The 20605-nt window shown below is 38.9% G+C and overlaps 1 protein-coding gene across 1 annotated transcript in view; it reads right to left on the bottom strand.

Annotated features, from left to right (window-relative positions):
• Positions 1-5572: 5572 nt before the first annotated feature.
• Positions 5573-20605, bottom strand: part of slc49a4 (solute carrier family 49 member 4) — a 40772-nt gene continuing 25739 nt past the window's right edge. Inside the window, exons 6-9 of the mRNA XM_027164705.2 lie at positions 20242-20309; positions 17775-17902; positions 15615-15797; positions 5573-7474 (exon numbers count right to left, since the gene is read on the bottom strand). Of these exons, the coding sequence (XP_027020506.1) occupies positions 7359-7474; positions 15615-15797; positions 17775-17902; positions 20242-20309 (495 nt within the window). The 3' untranslated portion in view covers positions 5573-7358. The remainder of the gene's footprint in view (positions 7475-15614; positions 15798-17774; positions 17903-20241; positions 20310-20605) is intronic.

Consider the following 20605-nt stretch of genomic DNA (forward strand, 5'->3'; position numbering starts at 1 on the left):
TGTAGTTACATTGCACAAGAGAAATAAAAAACACCGGATTCACAATTACAGTATATCATTTTTCATATTTATAGAAGTTTATTTATCAGGACAAGGGGAAGTATACAGTATGCAATAATGATGTTACTGTAATCTTATTGTACATTAACTGTACTGTAGGTGCTGCTCCAGAGAGGTGGGCCTTCCTTGAGCTGTAAATCGCTGTTAACAATAAAGTGAATGTGAAAGTGACGTGACATACGGCTAAGTATGGTGACCCATACTCAGAATTCGTTCTCTGCATTTGACCCATCCAAAGTGCACACACACAGCAGTGAACACACACACACACACACACACACACCGTGAACACACACCTGGAGCAGTTTGGCAGCCATTTATGCTGCAGTGCCCACGGAGCAGTTGGGGGATCGGTGCCTTGCTCAAGGGCACCTCAGTCGTGGCTGGCCCGAGACTCGAACCCACAACCTTAGGACTACGAGTCAGACTCTCTAACCATTAGGCCACGACTTGGCCGCGACTTGGCCACGACTTGCCCCAGACTTGCCCCTTGTAATTGTTTAGATACATAATACTTCTGCTACAAAAAGAACTTGATACTCTTCTATCCCACTATAAATTCACTGGAAATAATATCCTTTTGAAACGCATACAATGGTACAAACTTTCCAGAATACCTTAATGACCTGGCATTAAGAAAACTGCTCATGGTCAGTCATTTGACACAATGGCAGGTGGATTAATACACAGACAATATTGCAAATGATAAAACACAAACAAATTTTAAAGTACCAAAAATTAATATTGTAGTTTAACACATTAGTTGAAGGAATTAGTCTGGGTTTACTAATTTATTTCAAAAACTGGCTGCTGTCAGCATGAAAAATCCTGTGAATATAGTCAAGCTCTAAAATGTTAATATCATTCCATGTAAAGGTTATTAAGCAGAACATGACATGGCTGTAGATCACAGCAAAATCCATCTGTACCCATTTTTTATTTCTAGCATTGTTTCATACATGCAATGTTTCTGTAGGTGAACTGAATGCTGATCCTCAACCTGAATTCTTTTATCGTTCAAAAAATCCATTCTAGCTCTGATGCCGGTGATTTTTTTGTTTTTAATACTATTTCAGGATTATCTCAGGTGTTTGTTTCCCACTGAGCTAAAGGTGAACCTTTTCCTGGAGCGATGACAGTCCAGCACAGCAGCCTGAACAAAATGCTCTTGTTTAAGTGAAAGAACACTCAGTGATAGACTCTTCATCACTCTGCAGCTTCCCTCACAAAGAGCACTTTAAACATGGCTAGTCTTGGAAAAACTGACTATGAGGGCCAACCTGTCAGCCCTGTGTTGAAACATAGGTATTTAACATTATTAGATGTGGTCTCTGGAGGGCCTTGCTGCAGTGCAAAGAGGCCTGCAAAGATTTATGAGGCTGCTGTAAATTTATCTCGATCTAGTGGAGTGGAGAACAACGGCATTCTTGCCAATGACAAACGCCCACCTGCTTGGCTAAGCCTCTAGTCAACGCTGTACTGACCTGCTTCTCTCCATCTCTTTCCTCAGCTGAATCAACAACAACAGATGTTGAGAGTAAGGGTTTTTTTTCTTTTACACCTGCTTTGTGCTCTTTCTCTGAGATATCAGCTCTGTTTCCATATGCTTTATGAAGAGCAAATACAGGAGGTGTAGAAGTAACACAGCTTGTGGTCCATCGGAGTGTCACATTCACAGCAATCCATCCACCTACTCACACGCACACTCACTCAGTTGTGTGAAGCAGAGCCACTGGTCTACATGGGGCAAATGTGACAACGGGCTCCGAGTGTTTGACGTCATTGTGGTTCAGGACAGCGACTACAGCAGCTGTTCTGGCAGAAGTGCATCACAGCTTGGCACCCGGTTTCTGTAGGGACAGGTTAATGGAGCCAGTGACTCCTGTTCCTTTGACAGATCCAGGCTGTGTCTTTTACTATCATACCATACCATCATATCATACCACTTTTTGAACCAAACAGAGACCAAAATAGTAACTCCTACATTGGTCTTACTGTATTTTTGGTCAGGTTACTAATGCATGCGTTGCGAAGTCTACCTTGAAACCCATTTCCACTATTACTACAAGCGTATGCAGCACATTTACAAACGAACAAAACTAGCATACATATTCACTATCAAGCACAAAAGAAAAAAGGATCAAAGGGAGTAGTTCTCGTTTGGTCTCTTGCATGACGAGTAACATGAGCTAACACTGGATGAGTCAGAGAGGCACTTGCAAGAGGGGAGATACTCCCAAAGCACCAGCACATTCTATCAACTTAGTGAAATCCCTCCAAAATATAATATGTATTAACTGAAGAGTGCAATGGAGTTGCCATGCAAGACTGATACTACCAGCCTTCCAATAACATAATGAATGACAGATGAAAGTCTACAGGAATGGCCAAATGATCAAGGCTGATGTTTCTGGTTGTGACATTTTCATCCATCTGGATCTTATAACCTTTTTAAGTCTCTAAGACATGCTGCTTTGCTTAGGTCATGTCTCCCCACATTACTATTGCACAACTGAGTCCAAAACTGATGCCTGATAGACCCCAGATTTGAGTTCAGAATAAAGGGAATGACTGAAGAAGGAGTGAGGATGACTGAAGACTGAGAGTCATGTAGACTGGTGAAGGGCATCAGCACATCATCCGGCTCTCTTTAAGCTTGAAATGATGCTTAGAGTTCTAGAAATTTCCTTCTTTTATCTGATGTGTGTGAACTGGGTTTTTCAGACAGCAGAGTCAACACCTAAAATGTGCAAGATTCTGTGCTTTGCTTTAACCTAGAATTGTTGACATGCTTTGGATTAAATAAACATCACACACAATAATTAAAAATCCATAAGAACTTAGAAAACCCTTTCCTTATGCACAGCATCAGCATGGTTAGTGACTAAAGGGACTTGGATAGAAGGTTAAAAAAAAATCTGATACCTGAAGAATATTTATGTGGATCATTGATGTCGTGAGACTGTTTTGTGGCTGAAGCTTCATACTTCCAAACGAACATGGAAGTGGTTACAGAAACACAAAATCAGTGTTCTGCAGTGACTAGCTCTAGATTTCAAACTTCCTTAAATGCAGACATTCAGGAAGCACAAAGCTAAGAATATAATGGAGGTTCAAATTTATAAATGGAGGACATTTCCTGACAAGAATCCCATAGACATTACATTTTCGAATCTGTATCCAGCCTGTCACACTGAACTCCAGGTTTATGCTGGTGCTTTATTTAAAAGCTTCTTCATTCCCTAGATCTAATACACACACACAAAAAAAACAACCTCACTCTTACACTTCAAATTTGACAGGAACAGTTTAAGATACAACTGATTGAAGCATTAATAAGTGAAACAAGTTTCAATGGTACATGTTTGTGTTTAATGGAAGTGGAAGGATTCTCAGACATCCTGCCAATATTCAGGCAGAAATACAAACAGAAACAGCGACTAAATAATTAAGGGGTATACAAATGTCACTCAGACTGACAGTGACCCCAATTAGCATCAGCCATTGTGTAAATCCTTCGACAATGAAATTCACGTCAGAACAAAAAAGCACAACTGAATGTTACCACATTGCTTGTTGGTGAATGAAAACTCCTGTTTAAATACCTCCTGTTTTCTAGACAGTCTGTCAGCACTGACATACAAAAAGCACTCTAAAACGCTTCCAGCTTTAGACTTGTGCAATGAAGATTTTGGACCTCCACTGAGATGAGGCTGACTCTATGAAAATCCTGAGACATCTACAGATCTACCAGCTCCAGTTGGACTCTATGATACCAAGAGGAGATCTGAACTCCATGTGATCTTTACACCAGTTCAACACTTGTTTGACTGTATATTTGTAATCACACCCCCAGTGTCACCCATATGAGGATGGGTTCCCCTTTGAGTCTGGTTCCTCTCAAGGTTTCTTCCTTACCAATTTAAGGGAGTTTTTCCTCTCCACTGCTGCCTGAGTCACCTCAGACTTGCTCATTGGGGATAAATACATAAATACATACATACACACTGTGAACTATATATATATCTTAATTTTTTACTATATTAATTATTTTTTCTCCTTATGTTTAACTTCAGTTCTATGTTTCTGTTCTGTAAAGCTGCTTTGAGACGAAGCCCATTGTAAAAAGCGCTATACAAATAAACTTGAATTGAATTGAACTTGTGAGAAAATGGAAATATATTGTCAGTAGACATTCATGGGAATAACACTTCCATACTATCCTACCTTCCATAAAAGTTAGCAGGCTGTATAGCAGAAATATCACGATTTTATTACTTCCTTTAATACAATTTTATTATGGTGTGTCATATACGTGACCTCTGGAGATCCTTCTCTAACTTCGTAAAGTCACTGATCAGTTAATTGCCGTTCCTGTTAATCACGATTATTTATTTAAGTGCAGCATTTGTCTAACGTGATCCTACCGAGTAAACATTTTAGCGACGTTACAGATACACAAAGGTACGTGTTACTCAGCATGTTGGAAAATGTAGGCTATTAAAATGTCTTTCACTGAGATCTTTGGTGGAGCACTCAGTATATCAGTTTTTCACGATTCATATTTCATATCACCAGTATGAGGAATATGAGTAATAAGTCCTTAATAATAATACATTATGTCCCACTGTTCCATTATTTCTAGTTTTTGAGATTCATTCATTAATTCATTTTAAGGAACCTCTTGAGCCTGTCAGAAAGGGCTGTAGTGCATCTGGTTCCTCCCGCAGAAACACTGGGTGGGAATACACTCTGGATGGGATGCCAGGATGGAATGCCAGCACCATGCATAACTAGGAGCAGTTTAGAATAGCCAATTGACCTACTGACATGTGTTCGGACAGCAAGAGAATACCCGGAGGAAACCCACACAATCATGGAGAAATTATGTAGAAGTCTGCCATAGCTGAGAACAAAACTAGATACCATGAAGCTGTGAGGTGAAAATATAGATATATAATTTTTTTCATAAAAAAAAAATCACTACATAAAAGTTCATTATCATTATATATTTGCAACAAAATGATTATAATTATGATTATTATCGTTGTTGTTGATTAAAAAAGTCTTCTGATCAGAATCTTTCGAAGGAAACATGCTTAGACAAGGAACACAAGTGGAAACGATTATATTCACATTAATCCCAGTCCCACAAAATAGAGCCCAGGACATTGTGCAGAGCTCTTCAACATGCACAGAGTCTCCAAAGCCTACAACACAATCCTGATGTCATCATCGATATCTCCATGCTGTATTGGGTGCAGAAGGTCATGGAGTTCATACTGGCTGCAGTACAGTGAGCTCACATTCACCACAATGTTTCAGTTTATAAACATAATGTCATTTTTAGTAGTGTAAGAGCAGCATGTGGGCTTTTATTATGACACGGTAGAGTGTTTTCAATACTATGAACAAAGATCTGACAACAGTTTCTTCATCAGCCTGAGAAAGACTCTAAATATTTCTTTCTCTACACATCACTGTGTCAATAAGATGGAGGACAAACTGAGGCTTATTCTTTCAAAATGCGTTTTAATAAGGTGCTGAAAATCACGTACATATACAGAATCTGAAACAAAGACAAGGATAAGAACATCCTGATCCCTAAAACCCCCAAATGATCACCAGTAAAATGAAGAATAGTAATTGCACTGGTCACTGTTAATTAAGGCAACCTTTAACAGAGGGCTAACACACAACCCTTTAATACATAAAAAAGACAAAAAATCACATCCAGGCAAAGAGGTGTACAGTTGTGCCTTCCCAAAATGCTCTGTGGCCCCATGGGGTGGGTAATTTAAAAACAAAAAGAAAAAAGAATCAGTCAGAGGATAAAAGACAAAAAGTTATTTCACTTATGACCGTCGTTGTCAGCTACAATTTCTTTCCCTGACTGTTACAGTACAGTTCTTTAAGGCCCTTTAAACTCCACAATAAAATCCACAGATCCATCAGTTGAGTCCCTCTGAAGATCTGAAGAGTTAGTTACTGGATCCCTTCTGTAAGACAGTTTGTTTTGGCCTTCTTTGGAGTCTTTTGTTTAATATGAAGTCCTGGGACTTACTGAATTAAATTACACCTTATAGAAAGATACATAAAACCCCTGAAGTTCTTTCTCAAAACAAGGGCTCATATTGAATCCGCTGTTAGCCATGAGCTTTACATCACTAATAAGACACAACACTATAAGAGGATACATAAATGCTCATTAATGATGGAACTCTCTATGTAAAATCGATCAGACCTCTTCACATTCCCTTGTTTGATGTTAGCCACAGGTTGGTTTTTAAAATATAGCATCCCTTCTTATGTTTATGACAAGGTCAAGCACTTAAACAGGCAAATAATCCATTAAACATGTTTTACCATCTGTTAGTGTTTGGATCCCTCATATAAATAATAATAATAATAATTAAAAAAAAACTACTTTATAAATTATATAGAAACCGTGCTGGGTTTATCTGCACCGATAATACACGCACAAAAAAAAAGCTAAATCAACAATAATAACAGCAAATATCGTTACAGTTGATGCCTATACTGTGCTTAAAGCATCTGTAAAACAAAAGCTTGGTGCTCATGAAGAAGACGGCACTTCCTGCACACGTGTGAATCTGTTCTGGGACAGACCACATGAGCCAGAGAAAAATCTGAAACTTCTGGGCCTGACGTCACACTGAACTACACATAAGGACCCTTTTTCAGTCACAGGCTTTGAAACTGAGAGGCAGTTTTAACCCAAGAAGATATTAAGGAGAAGGAATCATCATTTGCATAATAATTAGGTATAAAGAGGGAAAATGGGCCGGTAGAGAGTCACCCGGAGGCCACCTCATGCCGGACACTGTTACAGGTCATTTCCGGTACTTTCTTCACTGCTGATGTAAGGGTTAAGAATAACAGAATACTAGTAAGAAACCTCTTGACAGCACATAATTGCACATCATTAAAAGAACTCTAAAAGGCTGTAGGTGTCACTACTGCAGGTCTTGCAGAAGACCGCATCAAACTTGTATAGTGTGGTTCGTATCATGTATTTAATGTACATTAAAACATCTCCATTAGTTCATGTAAAAAAAATTTGAAATGACAAAGATATCAAGTACACATTAAAAAAAAAAAACACCTAGACTGCTACCATGATAGGTAAAATGCTGGCTTCTTTTCTTTCTTACAATGCTGACACAAAGCACTGCCAACGATGTAACTTTCTCACTGAAATGAGAGAGAGAGAGATGATGTACTTCCTGTTTTCTTGGTGCAGAGTTCAGTTTTTTCCCCCTCATGCTACAAGCTGCTCAGACCGATACGAAGACGTCCAGATAGAGACGGTCGTATGATTCCCTGAAGAAAAGAATGAGGAGCAGACTGAAGAGGCACGAACCTGTGAGACACCAGTTCAACCAGGAAAGCTCTGCAACACAGAGAGAAAGAGAGAGAGAGAGATAGAGAGACTGATATAATTAAACATGCTCCATATGAAAGACTTTTCTGTTGTCTTTTTCTCTGATGAAAGCCATTTATTCCTTATTTCTTCTTCAAGGGAAATGAAAGAGACACCTAACAACTGCAACAGCATAGATAATTCAGAAGGCTATTAAAGTCCGGGGCTGAAAGAAAATTCATTGTGACATCAAAGCATAGGTATATTCAAGAAAATGTAATCCTTAAAATAAACAAACGTGATCTTTACCGCATTCTATTGATTCTTTTGGATTTTAATCAAAACCAAAACAAGTTCAATTTCTAGCATATTTTATAAGAAAGTCATTATCAACAGGTGATGCGCTACATCGTCTACACGTAGTGGGGGCACGGCTTATTTTACTACCACGCTGTCGAAATCCATCTATCAGACACAAACATCCTCAGACTAGTGAGAGATGGCAGAAAAGCTGACCTCATAAATATATAAATTTAGAGGTCAGGTAGTAGGGAGAGGTTTACCAACATGCTATAAATGAAAAACCAGAGAAAACAGCAAAGCAAGGACAGGATCAATCTAGTTAGTACCATGGCAGTGCAAGAAGCATACCAAAGTCTGGATTTTAACTTTTATTTGAACTGTTGCTCTTAGAGAATGTTGTTCTTTCTGGTGGTATTGAAGATATCCTTGTGTTATGAAAGGCAAAAAATATTATTATTAAAAAAAACATTTAAAAAATAAATAACATGATTACTATTATTATTATTATTAATAATGATTATTATTATCATTATTATACATTTTTATTAGATTAGAATAGATTCAACTTTATTGTCATTACACATGTACAAGTACAATGCAACGGAATGCAGTTTAGGTCTATCCAGAGTGCAATAGCAGCAAGTGCAGGATATACAGTTTTTACATTAAATAAATAAAATAAAATGGTAATATAGAAGTCATTTACAGATGTGGATGTACTATAAACATAATATACAGATGGCTATAACAATAAACTGAAATTTACAGAAGGATATGTGCTGTAACAAAATATATGGCTATTACTATAATCAGTAATTTACAGATGTGTATGTAGTATGAACATAATATACAGATGAATATATATGTACTATGAACAATGTATTTGTGAACATATGTGTATGTATATATATGAACATATGTGTATGTATATATATGAACATATGTATTATTATTATTATTATTATTATTATTATTATTATTATTATTACTACAACATTTTGGCCATGCTTTTTGATCTCCTAAAATCTGTTTATCTAATGGCTTTTTCCACTTTAAACAAAAGACACCGAGCACTGAGTAAAACTCCTCCAACTACATTTTATATCAAACAGTCCATCGCCAAAACATGAAAATGAATCCTTCTATAAAATTGAGCCTTTATCTTTATTTATTGCGCTGGTCAGGCTGTTCACTTCACACAAGCAACCACTCCTTCACTGCAGCACAAACTTTATTTCAATGCTTTCTCACTGTGAAGAAGTTCATTATATTGTGCAGATTATTCGTATTGTTCAACAATTGTTCAATAATTACTCAAAATATCCAATCAAAGTTTATTAGCTCAACAATAAGTTTAGGGAGCTTTTACCTTTTATACGCTGCCAAAAACGATGCCTTTTGTTAAATTACAAGACACCAAATGTCAGATTATTAAAAGTTCATTTTTAAATTCAAATGTAAACATTTTCACTCATTTCAAGCTTGAAATGTTCTTGTTCTATTGGCAGAACATCATTCTAATTTCGGGTCCTTGTTTCTAGAAAGAAACAACATTATCTGCCAAAAGAATAAGAAAACTTGAAGCTCTGACAAAGTTGAATAAATAATTAGTCTTAAATAATCTTAAATATGGTTTTCTGTAACCTTGTTATATGAAATATTAAGTAAATGTGTATATATTCAAGATATCTTCCCTTGCTATTATTATAAGATCCTGTTCTGCAGTGTAACTTCTCTCATTTTATTCTGTTCTTCCCCTCGCACTTAAACACAACAAATACCACACAGGAGACAGACGAACCAGGCAATCTAGCAAACAAATGATCATCACAAATGCTTCCTAGATGCAATCTGGATTTTTTTATCATCATTCAGACCAAAAAAGATTTAAAAAAAAGAAAGCTTGAAAAAAGATTCTTCAGTGTTTGTGTTTGGGGGGAAAAAGCAACTAATATGGAATATTCCTAAGTGTGATTCTTGAATGGAATTAACCATCGCTTACTTCTACTGTAACTCGAAAACAATGGAACCATTTAGAGGAAAACAGAAGGGAAAAAAATGCAGAAAACTCTGTTAGATTGTTACTGATATATGAAGCATGTGTTGTGAGAGTGTTATTTATAAAGGTGCTCGTAAAGGAATAGTGCGCCGGCTAACTGAATGCTATTAGGTCTTTTATTTAAATATATGAAAAAAAATCTAAATTAAAAGGAGGACAGCCTCTGCTTTTGCCTTATTGAGAATAAATTAAACAGCATCTGTGAAGAGTATGCAAACAGGTCCATAGGCACGATGCAGTGAGCACCTTGCAGTGTCTGCTTCTGCCCTGATAAAGATCTGGGACTAAATATATCACAGAGCAGCTCAAACTCCCAGACCCCAGGACAAGGGAGTGTGCACCTCTTAATTCAATAGATGAGCAGGTTTTAATTTGACGGCTTTGTGAAACCAGATAACAGGTTGATCAATTGCCCCTGAAGCGTGAGCTGTAATCGATGTTGGAAGGTGAAATCCATGCTGGGTCAGCTGCTGTGCCCATTTCGAGCAAATGATATGATTTGGGTTTGCAGCACAGTCCATATCGGCAAGAGAAAGCGGATGGAGAGATGGTTTGAGCTCAGAGAGGGAGATGAGACAGGCAGAACGGCACAGAGGAGCTCCTACACGAACGCCTGCACATTAATCAGGCCTCACTAGCCGTTCGACAGTACTGGGTTGTGGCGGCAGGTTAATGGAGTTGTGTTTACCTAGCCGTTTTATCTGAGCCACACGCCTGCCCTGGTCTCATCAATTTAAAATGGAGAAAGGCAACATTAGCGGCAGGATGGTCACAGCGAATGCTAATTAGCGAGCATATCGCCCCACTCCCACTCAAGTAATCCAATCAGATCTTCATAGAAACTTGAACTGTCAACATCCAGACCTCCAGCACTAATGGAAATCGGTGCACTTGAAAAAATGCAGCAATTGAACCTTTCTGTCAAGAAAGGCCTCCACCAAGAACGCAATAGATCTCTCTTGTTTTTCACTTCTCCATAGCAATCATGCCACAGCAATTATTTCCCCACCTGTCACCAACGCATAAGTTAAACTGCTGCTGTTATGTTTTATTCCTTTCCTCTCATCATGTTATACCTGGTGTCAATCGTGCAGAGATTGTTATTATTAAGGAAGCAATTTTAGCTGTGATGTTGCCTCTGGACAGCATCTTGGCGGGATTTAACGCACTGACATGGCCAGAGATGAGTGACGGTTTGAAAGCCTCAAAGGATAAGGACATGAATGTGGACATTAGAGACATAAGCCCTCACCACCAACAGTGCTCAACTCTGATATGTACCTCTGATTTCTGTAGTTATTTCTAATTATCACCCTTTCAAGCACTCAGAATGACAGCTTCTATCAGCTAGGCTTATTGCTTTCAAATGCTGTAGCGCTGCATGTGGCTAATAGCTAGCCTAATTATTAGCAAGCTCAAGTGGTTCTATGTGAGGAAATTGACAAGGAGCTAAACGACACAGCTGTTATTTGTTTCCACATTCCTCCAGAGACAATAAAATCGAGGTGGCTCTTTATGTATAAATATGATCACTTCAAGTGGCAGCATCTTCAATTAAGCTTCAATGCAGAAGCTCTAAACTCCCTATTCTGAATGAGAATCAGGAATTTTTTTTTTCCCCTAAAATATTTCAGCATGTTTTTATCTTTATACAAAGATAATGGCTAATAATGCATCCAGCAGAACAGAAAAACAGGATGACCTTGCTAACCTGAATTCTCCACAGACACAGACACTGCAGTATTTCGCTCTGTATTCCACCCACACCGGCAAGCACAAAAAAAAAAACAGTGGAAACAAACATGCAAATAACTTTTCATCCTTACGCACACTCAAGGTGAGGGAATAAAAATGGCACATGTCCTGCTGTCTGGATTTGTTCTTTAATCGTATGAAGAGCTTCATCGGTTTTACTGAATGCTGGGAAATTCTCCAGCATTCTCATACTGTGTGTGACTCATGCTGGTGACAACAGCAGCAACAGAGGGGTGTGAGCTGAAGCGAAGCCACCAGGGTAAGGATCAGTATGGGGCTGTAAGTAGTTGACAGGTGGTGTTACAGAGCTTTGAGTTGGACTTGAACCAAAATCGAGTACCCAGTGGCAAGAACGAAGGATTTGAAAAGCAGACTGATGTTGTTCAGCACTTCCTTCTCATCTGTATGAGCGACAAGACGGACGCTACTTTATTAATTAAGAAATGGATAAACAGTGGAAGTAAGTAAATCATCAGAGAAGGTTTATCTACTTTTTTTTTTTTTGCAGGAGTAACGTTGCATCTGGTTTAAGAGTTTACTTTAGCACTGTGCCACCCTGGTCTTTTTCATTCAGGGAACAATGATCTGTATGCAAAATGATCAATTTTCCATCAGAGACTTCATAATTTTGCATATAGTTTTGAGTAAATTATTGATCAAAGCATTAAGGATTATTTGCAGTAATCGGTGAGTCGACGTTAATAAGAAATTTTCCAGCAGAGACTTTCTTATTAATGTTTACTCACCAATTACAGCAAATCTACCTAGCACTATAAACAAGCATTAATCCTACATGCAGGGAAAGTTAAGTGTATATACGCATCAGAGTCGGCTTTGTGCGTATATAAGCTCTGAATAAAGTCTGTTCTTTCTGCGAACGTGCTGTCTAACAGTATTTTTTTTAAAAAAGAAAAGAAATGGTTTGATGCTTGAGGAAAACAACCTGTATGAAGATTCTGATGAAACAAGAGGTAATCCATGAGATCCTTTAGTATCTAAACCAGTGACCAGTGACCCAGATGAGCCATTATCCACACCCCCTCTCTCAGCAATAGAATAAAAGAGTACACTTTAAAATGTAAAAGATCTGGAATCAGTTAGGTCCACAGGTATGATCAGTCACGCAGCTTTGTTTAAGATTGATAACAGAATAAGATTACAAAAGCTGAGCTCTCCTAATCGCACTGATCATGCTGTAATCTTATCAGGAAGATCAACAGGAAGGCAAAAGCTGCGTGAAAAAAAATCACACTGCTTCCTCAAGCTAATCCAACGAGCTCTTAGTCAAACACACACACACACACACACACACACACACACACACACACACACACACACACACACACACACACACACACACACACACACACACACACACACACACACACACACACAGGACTGGCAGGACTAACAGCACTGTATGATGGAGTCTGCTTGAAACATGCCGTTTTCTGAACTTGGCAATTCACCCGTTATCATCAAACCTCAACAGGTATCAGCAGAAATTAGAAATCGGCCCAAACACAGTGTGTTGCCAGCATCAATGTATATGCATGAGCATCTGCCATCTGTCAAAAGCCTTTAGGAAGTGGAGGTACTGTCCACAGTAGCCATTGAGCAAGGTGCCTGTGTCTAACTCATGTGAGCTGCCAATTCCTTTCCAAGGAAAGATGAAACGGAGCTGAAATATAAGGCAATCATAGAGCTCTCACTTACCCATCTGCTCTCCATGAGGAATATATCACAGTGTGTTTCATCAATATTCAACAGGTAGATTCTATTTACGCATGAGAATCCCTGTCAATCCCTCAGCCCATTTTTCATCACCTCACCTGACTGACTTGGCCTTGTGCATATCCTCATGCTGGAGGATAATAACCATGCAGGAGACAGAGGCCGTGTGGGACCAAGCGAACATTTTTGAAACTGGATACCAAAATAAGAGCTCTGGGTTTTGACCAGTTTCTGAAACTGATCCAATACTCACAGCTTTTTTGGAAGCAAAGCTTCCTCTTTGAAAACTGGTCACATAAAACATTATTAAAATGAATGATTTTGTCATTCTTAAGGAGAACTGCTTTCAGCATTCACTTCTTACAACTGTGTCTCATCAGTGACATTTGGGACACAAAATATGTTAGTGGAAAACATCAAATCTGATTAAGATCCATGATTTCAGTTTGGCTTAATCCCTGATATAGATCACCAGTAGTGAATGAGCACAATCCCTCAACACAAGGCCAGATGCTAATCAACTGGCCAACTACAGTCCGGATGCAGCCCTACTAAAGAGTTTAAGATCAAACCGAACTCTAAATACAACTCTAAATACTATGTAAGAACCAGTGTTGTAATGTAACGAAGTAAAAATACTTCGTTACCGTACTTAAGTAAAAATTTCACGTACCTGTACTTTACTTTGCTATTTGAATTTTCACTTTTACTCCACTACATTTCCTAGATAAAATGTACACTTTTACGCCGTTATATTTCCACTAAGCATCTTCGTTACTCGTTACTACAAAATAAAATCAGAGGAAATGTGTGCGACTGCAATAAGGGAGGTTTGGCGAATCACTGCTCCTAGATTGCATTACGCTCCGCACGAATCACTGCACGTCCTCCGCACGCCCTACGGAGAAGCACAGGCAACCAAAAGCAACCAAAAGCAGTGAAATCTCACTATTCTTATTACCAGAGTTGTAGCACAAGCAAAATATTAATGCAACATCAACACTAAATAAAAATAACATTTATTGATTGTCTTTGTCTTGTGAATATTTGTTTATTAATGACTGTATTCACTGGACACACAGTTTGTAGAGAATGCACACATAAATGAACTGATTTGATTCAAGACTGGCATCATTACATCATGCATAAAATTTTGGTGTCCACTTTTGCCATTTAATAATACCATAACTTTTGGCTTACTATGTAGTCATATAATATATAATATAAAACTCTTCTTGTTTTAAATTCTCACTGAGGGCTAAAACCCCTAAAGATGAAACCCTAGAACCGCCCCTGCTCTTACAGTATGCCCACCGAAAATCACAGAAATTTTACTTTTTACTTTTACTTCAAATACTTAAGTACATTTAATATCAGAAAATGACTTTTGATACTTAAGTACATTAAATATCAGATACTTTAAGACTTTTACTAGATTAATATTCTAAAAGGTGACTTTCACTTCTACCAAAGTCTTTTTCTAGTACGATACTTGTACTTTAACTCAAGTATTGCTTTCTAGTACTTTATACAACACTGGTAAGAACCAAATAATGCATGAAGAAAAATCAGCAGAAGTTAATTCGCCTTCGGTTTTCAAAACAGGGACCAGTTCGACTGTATATCCTTCTGCCATATCTTATACAATCACATGCTTTATGTAAATAATATACCTGAAGGCTGTCCGGTGTGATGGAAAAGAATCATCAAAGACTTTCATAGATAATTTTTAATTCCTTTACCATCTCTGGTCTGATTAGAGAAGTGTCTATGAGATCTCTATGAGATCTCTTCAGGTTTATCACAGATCTTTTATATCTTCAAGTTCAAAGTACCAACTAGTTCCAAAAGGAAAAGAAAACTATTTCAAATCTATAGACACTAATCGTTATTGGATGAATTGTAACTGGTCAATCATGTTGGTTGCTTATCCAGAGCTTTGTAAGGACGTATATGGAACCAGGCATTCATAGATTGTAGTTGTACATATCCGCACTAGGCATTATACTGCACACTTAGCCTTTGTTATATCAGCTCATCTCATTTTATTCCCGTGCATTGCCTCTTTCCAGTATGATGGGGATAAACGTCACCAATATCATACGGGGTGAAAGACGTCACTATTCAATCAGTAATCACACCTAGTAACAATTACAGGCTAAGGCACTAACACTGAGGTCCAGAGTGATGATCGTATCTGCTGAAAGTTATTCCCAAGCCTTTTTGCATGTATTATTAATATGATCGAGCAGATCTGTCCGGAAAGCTTGTAATGAGCATAAGTTAATTAGAGTTAATTCAACTGTGAGTATAATTTACCTGTGAAGTAGAAGGTGAGAAAGAAAAGAAGTAGGCCTGTGAAGAGATTGCTGAGGAAGGTGACCACACCGCAGGTGATGCCCTCTGGCACAGGGTAGACTGTCTCAATGAAAAGCTCGAAGAAGATGGGAATGCTGCTGTTGATGAAGATGCCCACCAGGATGCAGGAGGTATAAAGTGTAGCTGAGGACACGAGAATTCATTATTCGTAATTTTCAGTGCGAGATCAGTATCAGGTATATTATCATATTGCCCTTGCCAGGATAAACCATATTAAAAGACAGATTTAAGCACAGATGCACAAAAATCCAACTATACTTCATTTAAATGTGATATTCAGTATTGCTTTCGCATACACTCACTGGACACTTGGGAACACCTGTACATTCATGAATCGTAAATGTACAGGCCAGTTATTAGGGCATAAAATCACCCATATACCAATAAAAAAGCATCTGCTGATATACAACAACACCAGGATGTGGAAAAAAAAAATCTAATTTGACCATGGCATGTTTGTTTTTGCCAGACAGGCTATTTGTGTATTCCGGAAACTGCTGATCTCCTGAAATTGTCATTCACAACTGTCTCCACACAGTCTGAGAACACAAAACATATGATATGACTACTAAGTCTTCCTATGAAGCTGCCATTCATCAGTATAAACTATAAAACAGTAGACTATTTTCTGAGGCTTAAAATACCAAATATTGTTTAGAATTACAAACAGAATTCATGTACACTGAGCAGTATGTTGTTTTAGTGATGATGCCTTTGCAGTGGTTATTAACCTCTTCTCTTAACCCCCCACCACACACACACAATACACCCACACACCCACACCCACACCCACACCCACACCCACACCCACACACACACACACACACAGTCCCCTCAACAAGTGTTAGATGGACAAAGACTAATAGAATCTAAAACAACTTTAATGGCTGATCAGGTCTGAGAAAATGACACAAACTATTTTCATCTATGAGTCTGAAACTTGTACTTCATGTTATGCTCCATGTTTAGGCAGCAGTCCAGCTATGAGGACTATGAACCACAAATTGCTAACCCCATGTGATTTCTTCCCATAAGCAGTTAATTAGTTATAAAATTTCATCCGTAGGTGGTGGTATTAGGTGACTATTTAATACACTCATTCAAAATAAGTTTTTCCTCAACCCCCTGCTCAATGCTTTACCCCAGGTTAAAAACTGCTGTGTTATATTATGGCCTTCAGATATCATATTTGGCATGAGTACATGTTTGCCAGGTAGTGAAAACCCCAGTCAGCCTGTGAAGCATAGTGCCCACAAAGAAGCAGGTGCCAAGCAAGAGATGATGATGGATGTCCAAGTTTGAGCTGGCTGATCTGTAGGGCATATGTTTATATCAGTCCTGCTTGCATGGAGCCCAGACCTCACTTCCCTTCACTGAGCTGGATCTAATGAGCTTCTCTGTCTCAGCTCTTTTAGTGCTCCCCACTGCTGTTTGCCTCTTCTTTCTCATCTCCACACAACATTACAAAGGAGCTTTTTACACCTGGTCACTTCATACGTTTTCTGTGATCTGAGCTATCCGATCGCAAAACGACCAGGTGTAAATGCCCTCCGAAACGGTTTCGAGATGGATATATATCCGATAGTTCAAACCACTTCAGGAGGTGGTCTGGGACGCATTTCAGATGAAACTGGACAGGTGTAAATGCATGTGGTTGTTCAAGCCACATACGTCAGCGTTAAACTCCTCCCAAATGGAAGTACGTCACTTGCAGGTGACTCGCGAGTCGTGCATCGCGCCAGAAACAAATATATTTTCACACCAGCGCTGGCTCCGATCTTTCACCCAGGTGTCTCGTTTGGTCTTAAAATGCACTGCTGCCACCAGCAAAAATGCAGCAAACAGTAAATGCTGTTTTTTGTAGCAACCGCATATAGCAAAGTGTGTTACATTTCAATTACCCCGGAAATGAGGTAAAATATATTTGCATTTTCGGCGGGAGTAGAAAGATCGGATTGATATCCGATTCGCCAAGACGCATTTATGTGACCTAGTGTAAATGGAACAGTTTTAACAAATCAGATAGCTATCGGATCAGAAAAAACACATGAAGTGACCAGGTGTAAAAAGGCCCAAAAAGCTTAATTTGTTTCAGACTACCTTTAGTTGAGGGCAGGTGAGTGAGACTGGTCAGGCAGGTGAGTGTAAACCAAGTGGCTGCCAATGAGGCTCCAGCCATCATCAGCACGGCAATCAGCTTCAGCATGCCCCGGATAGAGTCAGCAAACCTGCAAGAGAAATAAAACTAATTTAATTAATAACAAATAATCTTTTTCTCTCCCTCTTTTTATTTTTTTAAATTTTTTTTGCTCTCAGCAAATACAAAAAATCTAAGACATGTTGTATCTGGAAGAAGTGCCAGAGGAGCCTAGTTAAACTGACTTACAACTTCAAACACACATGAAAGCATCCAGGTCAATGTAGTCATCATAGACGATGTTCTGCTTCCATTGCTCCTACTCACAAATTTTAATTAGTACCTCTTATCTTGTTTAGATACGAGCGTCTCCAGGATATTTCTCTACATAGCGGAAATCCGTTGAGAAAAAAAAAACCTGAAGTCAGATCAGTTATTAACGACTAATATAAAGTCCATCTTGTAGCCCTGAAACAGTTCACACTATACATGGGTGAGCATGGGCACAAAAGTGAAAAAGTAAGAGTTTAATTAGAGGCCTGCTTGATGCTTTGGGAAGTTACTGAACTGCACACTATTACAAAATGCATGATGTAGCACCATTGTAATGAATAAGGTGTACGCTGAATATATGTGCACTCATTGGCTACGTAAGTCTACTGTAGTTCAAGTTCTAGGCTTTTGCATGAAGACACTAAGGCTATCGTGCTGGAATGGAATGTCTACCCTAAAATACTTCCCTCAATGCAATCTGCTGCCTGTTCAATCCAACCTGGGCTCAATATTGTTTAGTACACCCATAAACTGTGCTCTAATGGCTTTGAATGGTTTGGCTTTTTGTATCAAGATTCGTGAAAATCACTGTCTGAATAATGAAACAGCTTAAAGAATGTTGGAGGGGAAACATTCATAAATTATGTCATATGAGAAATAACAAGCTCACTTGGTGCTTAAGATAAAAACAATTAAGTAAAGGACCATATATTCCAACTCCAGGAACGGTAATTTCTCCTCCTCCTGGTTAATAGAAACAGAAGTTTTAAGTTTAGCTTACCAGTGATTAAACACTCTTCAGGTTGGTAATGGGCCACTGCTTGATGGATGACATTGGTAGTTTCCTTCTAAGCAGCAGCAGCGTTTGTCCTTATTCAAGCACTCTGGGACAATTAAAAGTTGTAGGACTGTTCATCAAGCATCTCAGTGTGCGCTGCGCTGCACTGCACTACCTGCTAATTGTTCATCTGTTCGGATGAATTCTGCCATGTCGGTGAACAAGGACTTTTCTTTGAAGAGGACAGTATCTATTAAAAGCACCTCTGGAGCCGAATCAATTAAAATGCGGTCATCACCCCTGGAGATGAGAGTTAATGCACCCATTTTTCTACAGCCAGAACACGGTCCACTGGGCCACGTCTGTGCAGCGACACTGTGGTATCTAATAACTTACACACACTCATGCATTTGCATTTTGATTTATGGCAGAAAAAGAGCACTGAGGCCTTGTACACTGTATCTCATGCTGACCCATTAATGGCATGTAGCCCTGAAAACGATCAGTAACGGCACCACAAAAGAAAAGGCTGCCAGGAGGAAGAACGAGGGGCATCTGTTGCTTCTTTGAGGCCTCCCACTGCACTCCCAACAGAGCCTTCATTTAGTCCTCACAGACGTGCATTTTCACACACAAGCGTACACAAAACAGAAGAGAGCCAATCAGCCAGGCGTCTGGTTTCTTTAATCGGGCTCTCTAACTCACTGTCCAAGCTGCAGTCCACTGTTTATTTGAATAACAAGCTGATCAAGAGCATTTCAGAGAGAGCTGTACTGTGCCCTCTAGTCATTAAATGATGTAAGCACTAGATCATCATTTTCTACTAATTGTACTCCTGCCCCACTGCTAACCCTCTGACCAAAGAGTTGGCATTTGACTGACAGAAAGAGTTATGCATTCATTTTCTTAATTACAACCTTTTTTTTTTTGAATGCTACTATTCCCTAGAACTGCTGACTGAACCCAGGGGGGAAAGTGTTTATTCATCAGTACTAGTCCGATCCCATCTTTCCTTGTGTAGACAAAGATCAGTTTATCTGCACTAGTGCCTATCCATCAGGCTTTGCAGCATGGCCATTTCATTAGCATTTTCAGCCGCCGTTCATCACAAACGTGATTTTAATAAATTACATGGGAGTGGATGAATTAGTTGCAGAGCCTGGGAGAATCCGAACGGTCAGGAGAAAAAAAAACATGTGCGCTTTACAAAACGGTGACATTGACAAAACAACACCTTTCAAGGTTGGTGAATATCCAGCGAGGAGAGTCATTTATCTCTATACAGCACCGACACAGGAGATTCAAAAGCGATGCTATATTATGTACCGAGCTATTTTACATAAGACCTCAATTAATTTATCTCTGCTTAATGTGCTTACCTTGCCATGGCTACTCCAAACACACAGCCTCCAACAATAGACCAAAAGCCTATCCATCCTGCATCTACCTGTTAAAAAGGGAGAGAGAGAGCGAGAGAGCGAGAGAGAGATAAAAAAGACAAGCGACAACATGAGAATTATTCATTGCTTGTGATGCATAGGCTATGCTTGTTGAAAAACCGGTAGCAGAATGAAACAGTGTGCCTGTCTTCTGAGAGGACATGTCAATCAGGTGGACAGCAAATTGCCTGACTGCATTCTGTGCATCATGCATGACTAGAGAGCGAGCTTTAAGCAGAACACTTTTATTTTTTCCTGCTTCAACTCTAACTGATGCCATAAATCAGACAAGGTCATGCATGGT

Source organism: Tachysurus fulvidraco, chromosome 6 (genome assembly GCF_022655615.1).
Source record: "Tachysurus fulvidraco isolate hzauxx_2018 chromosome 6, HZAU_PFXX_2.0, whole genome shotgun sequence".
Lineage (NCBI taxonomy): Eukaryota > Metazoa > Chordata > Actinopteri > Siluriformes > Bagridae > Tachysurus > Tachysurus fulvidraco.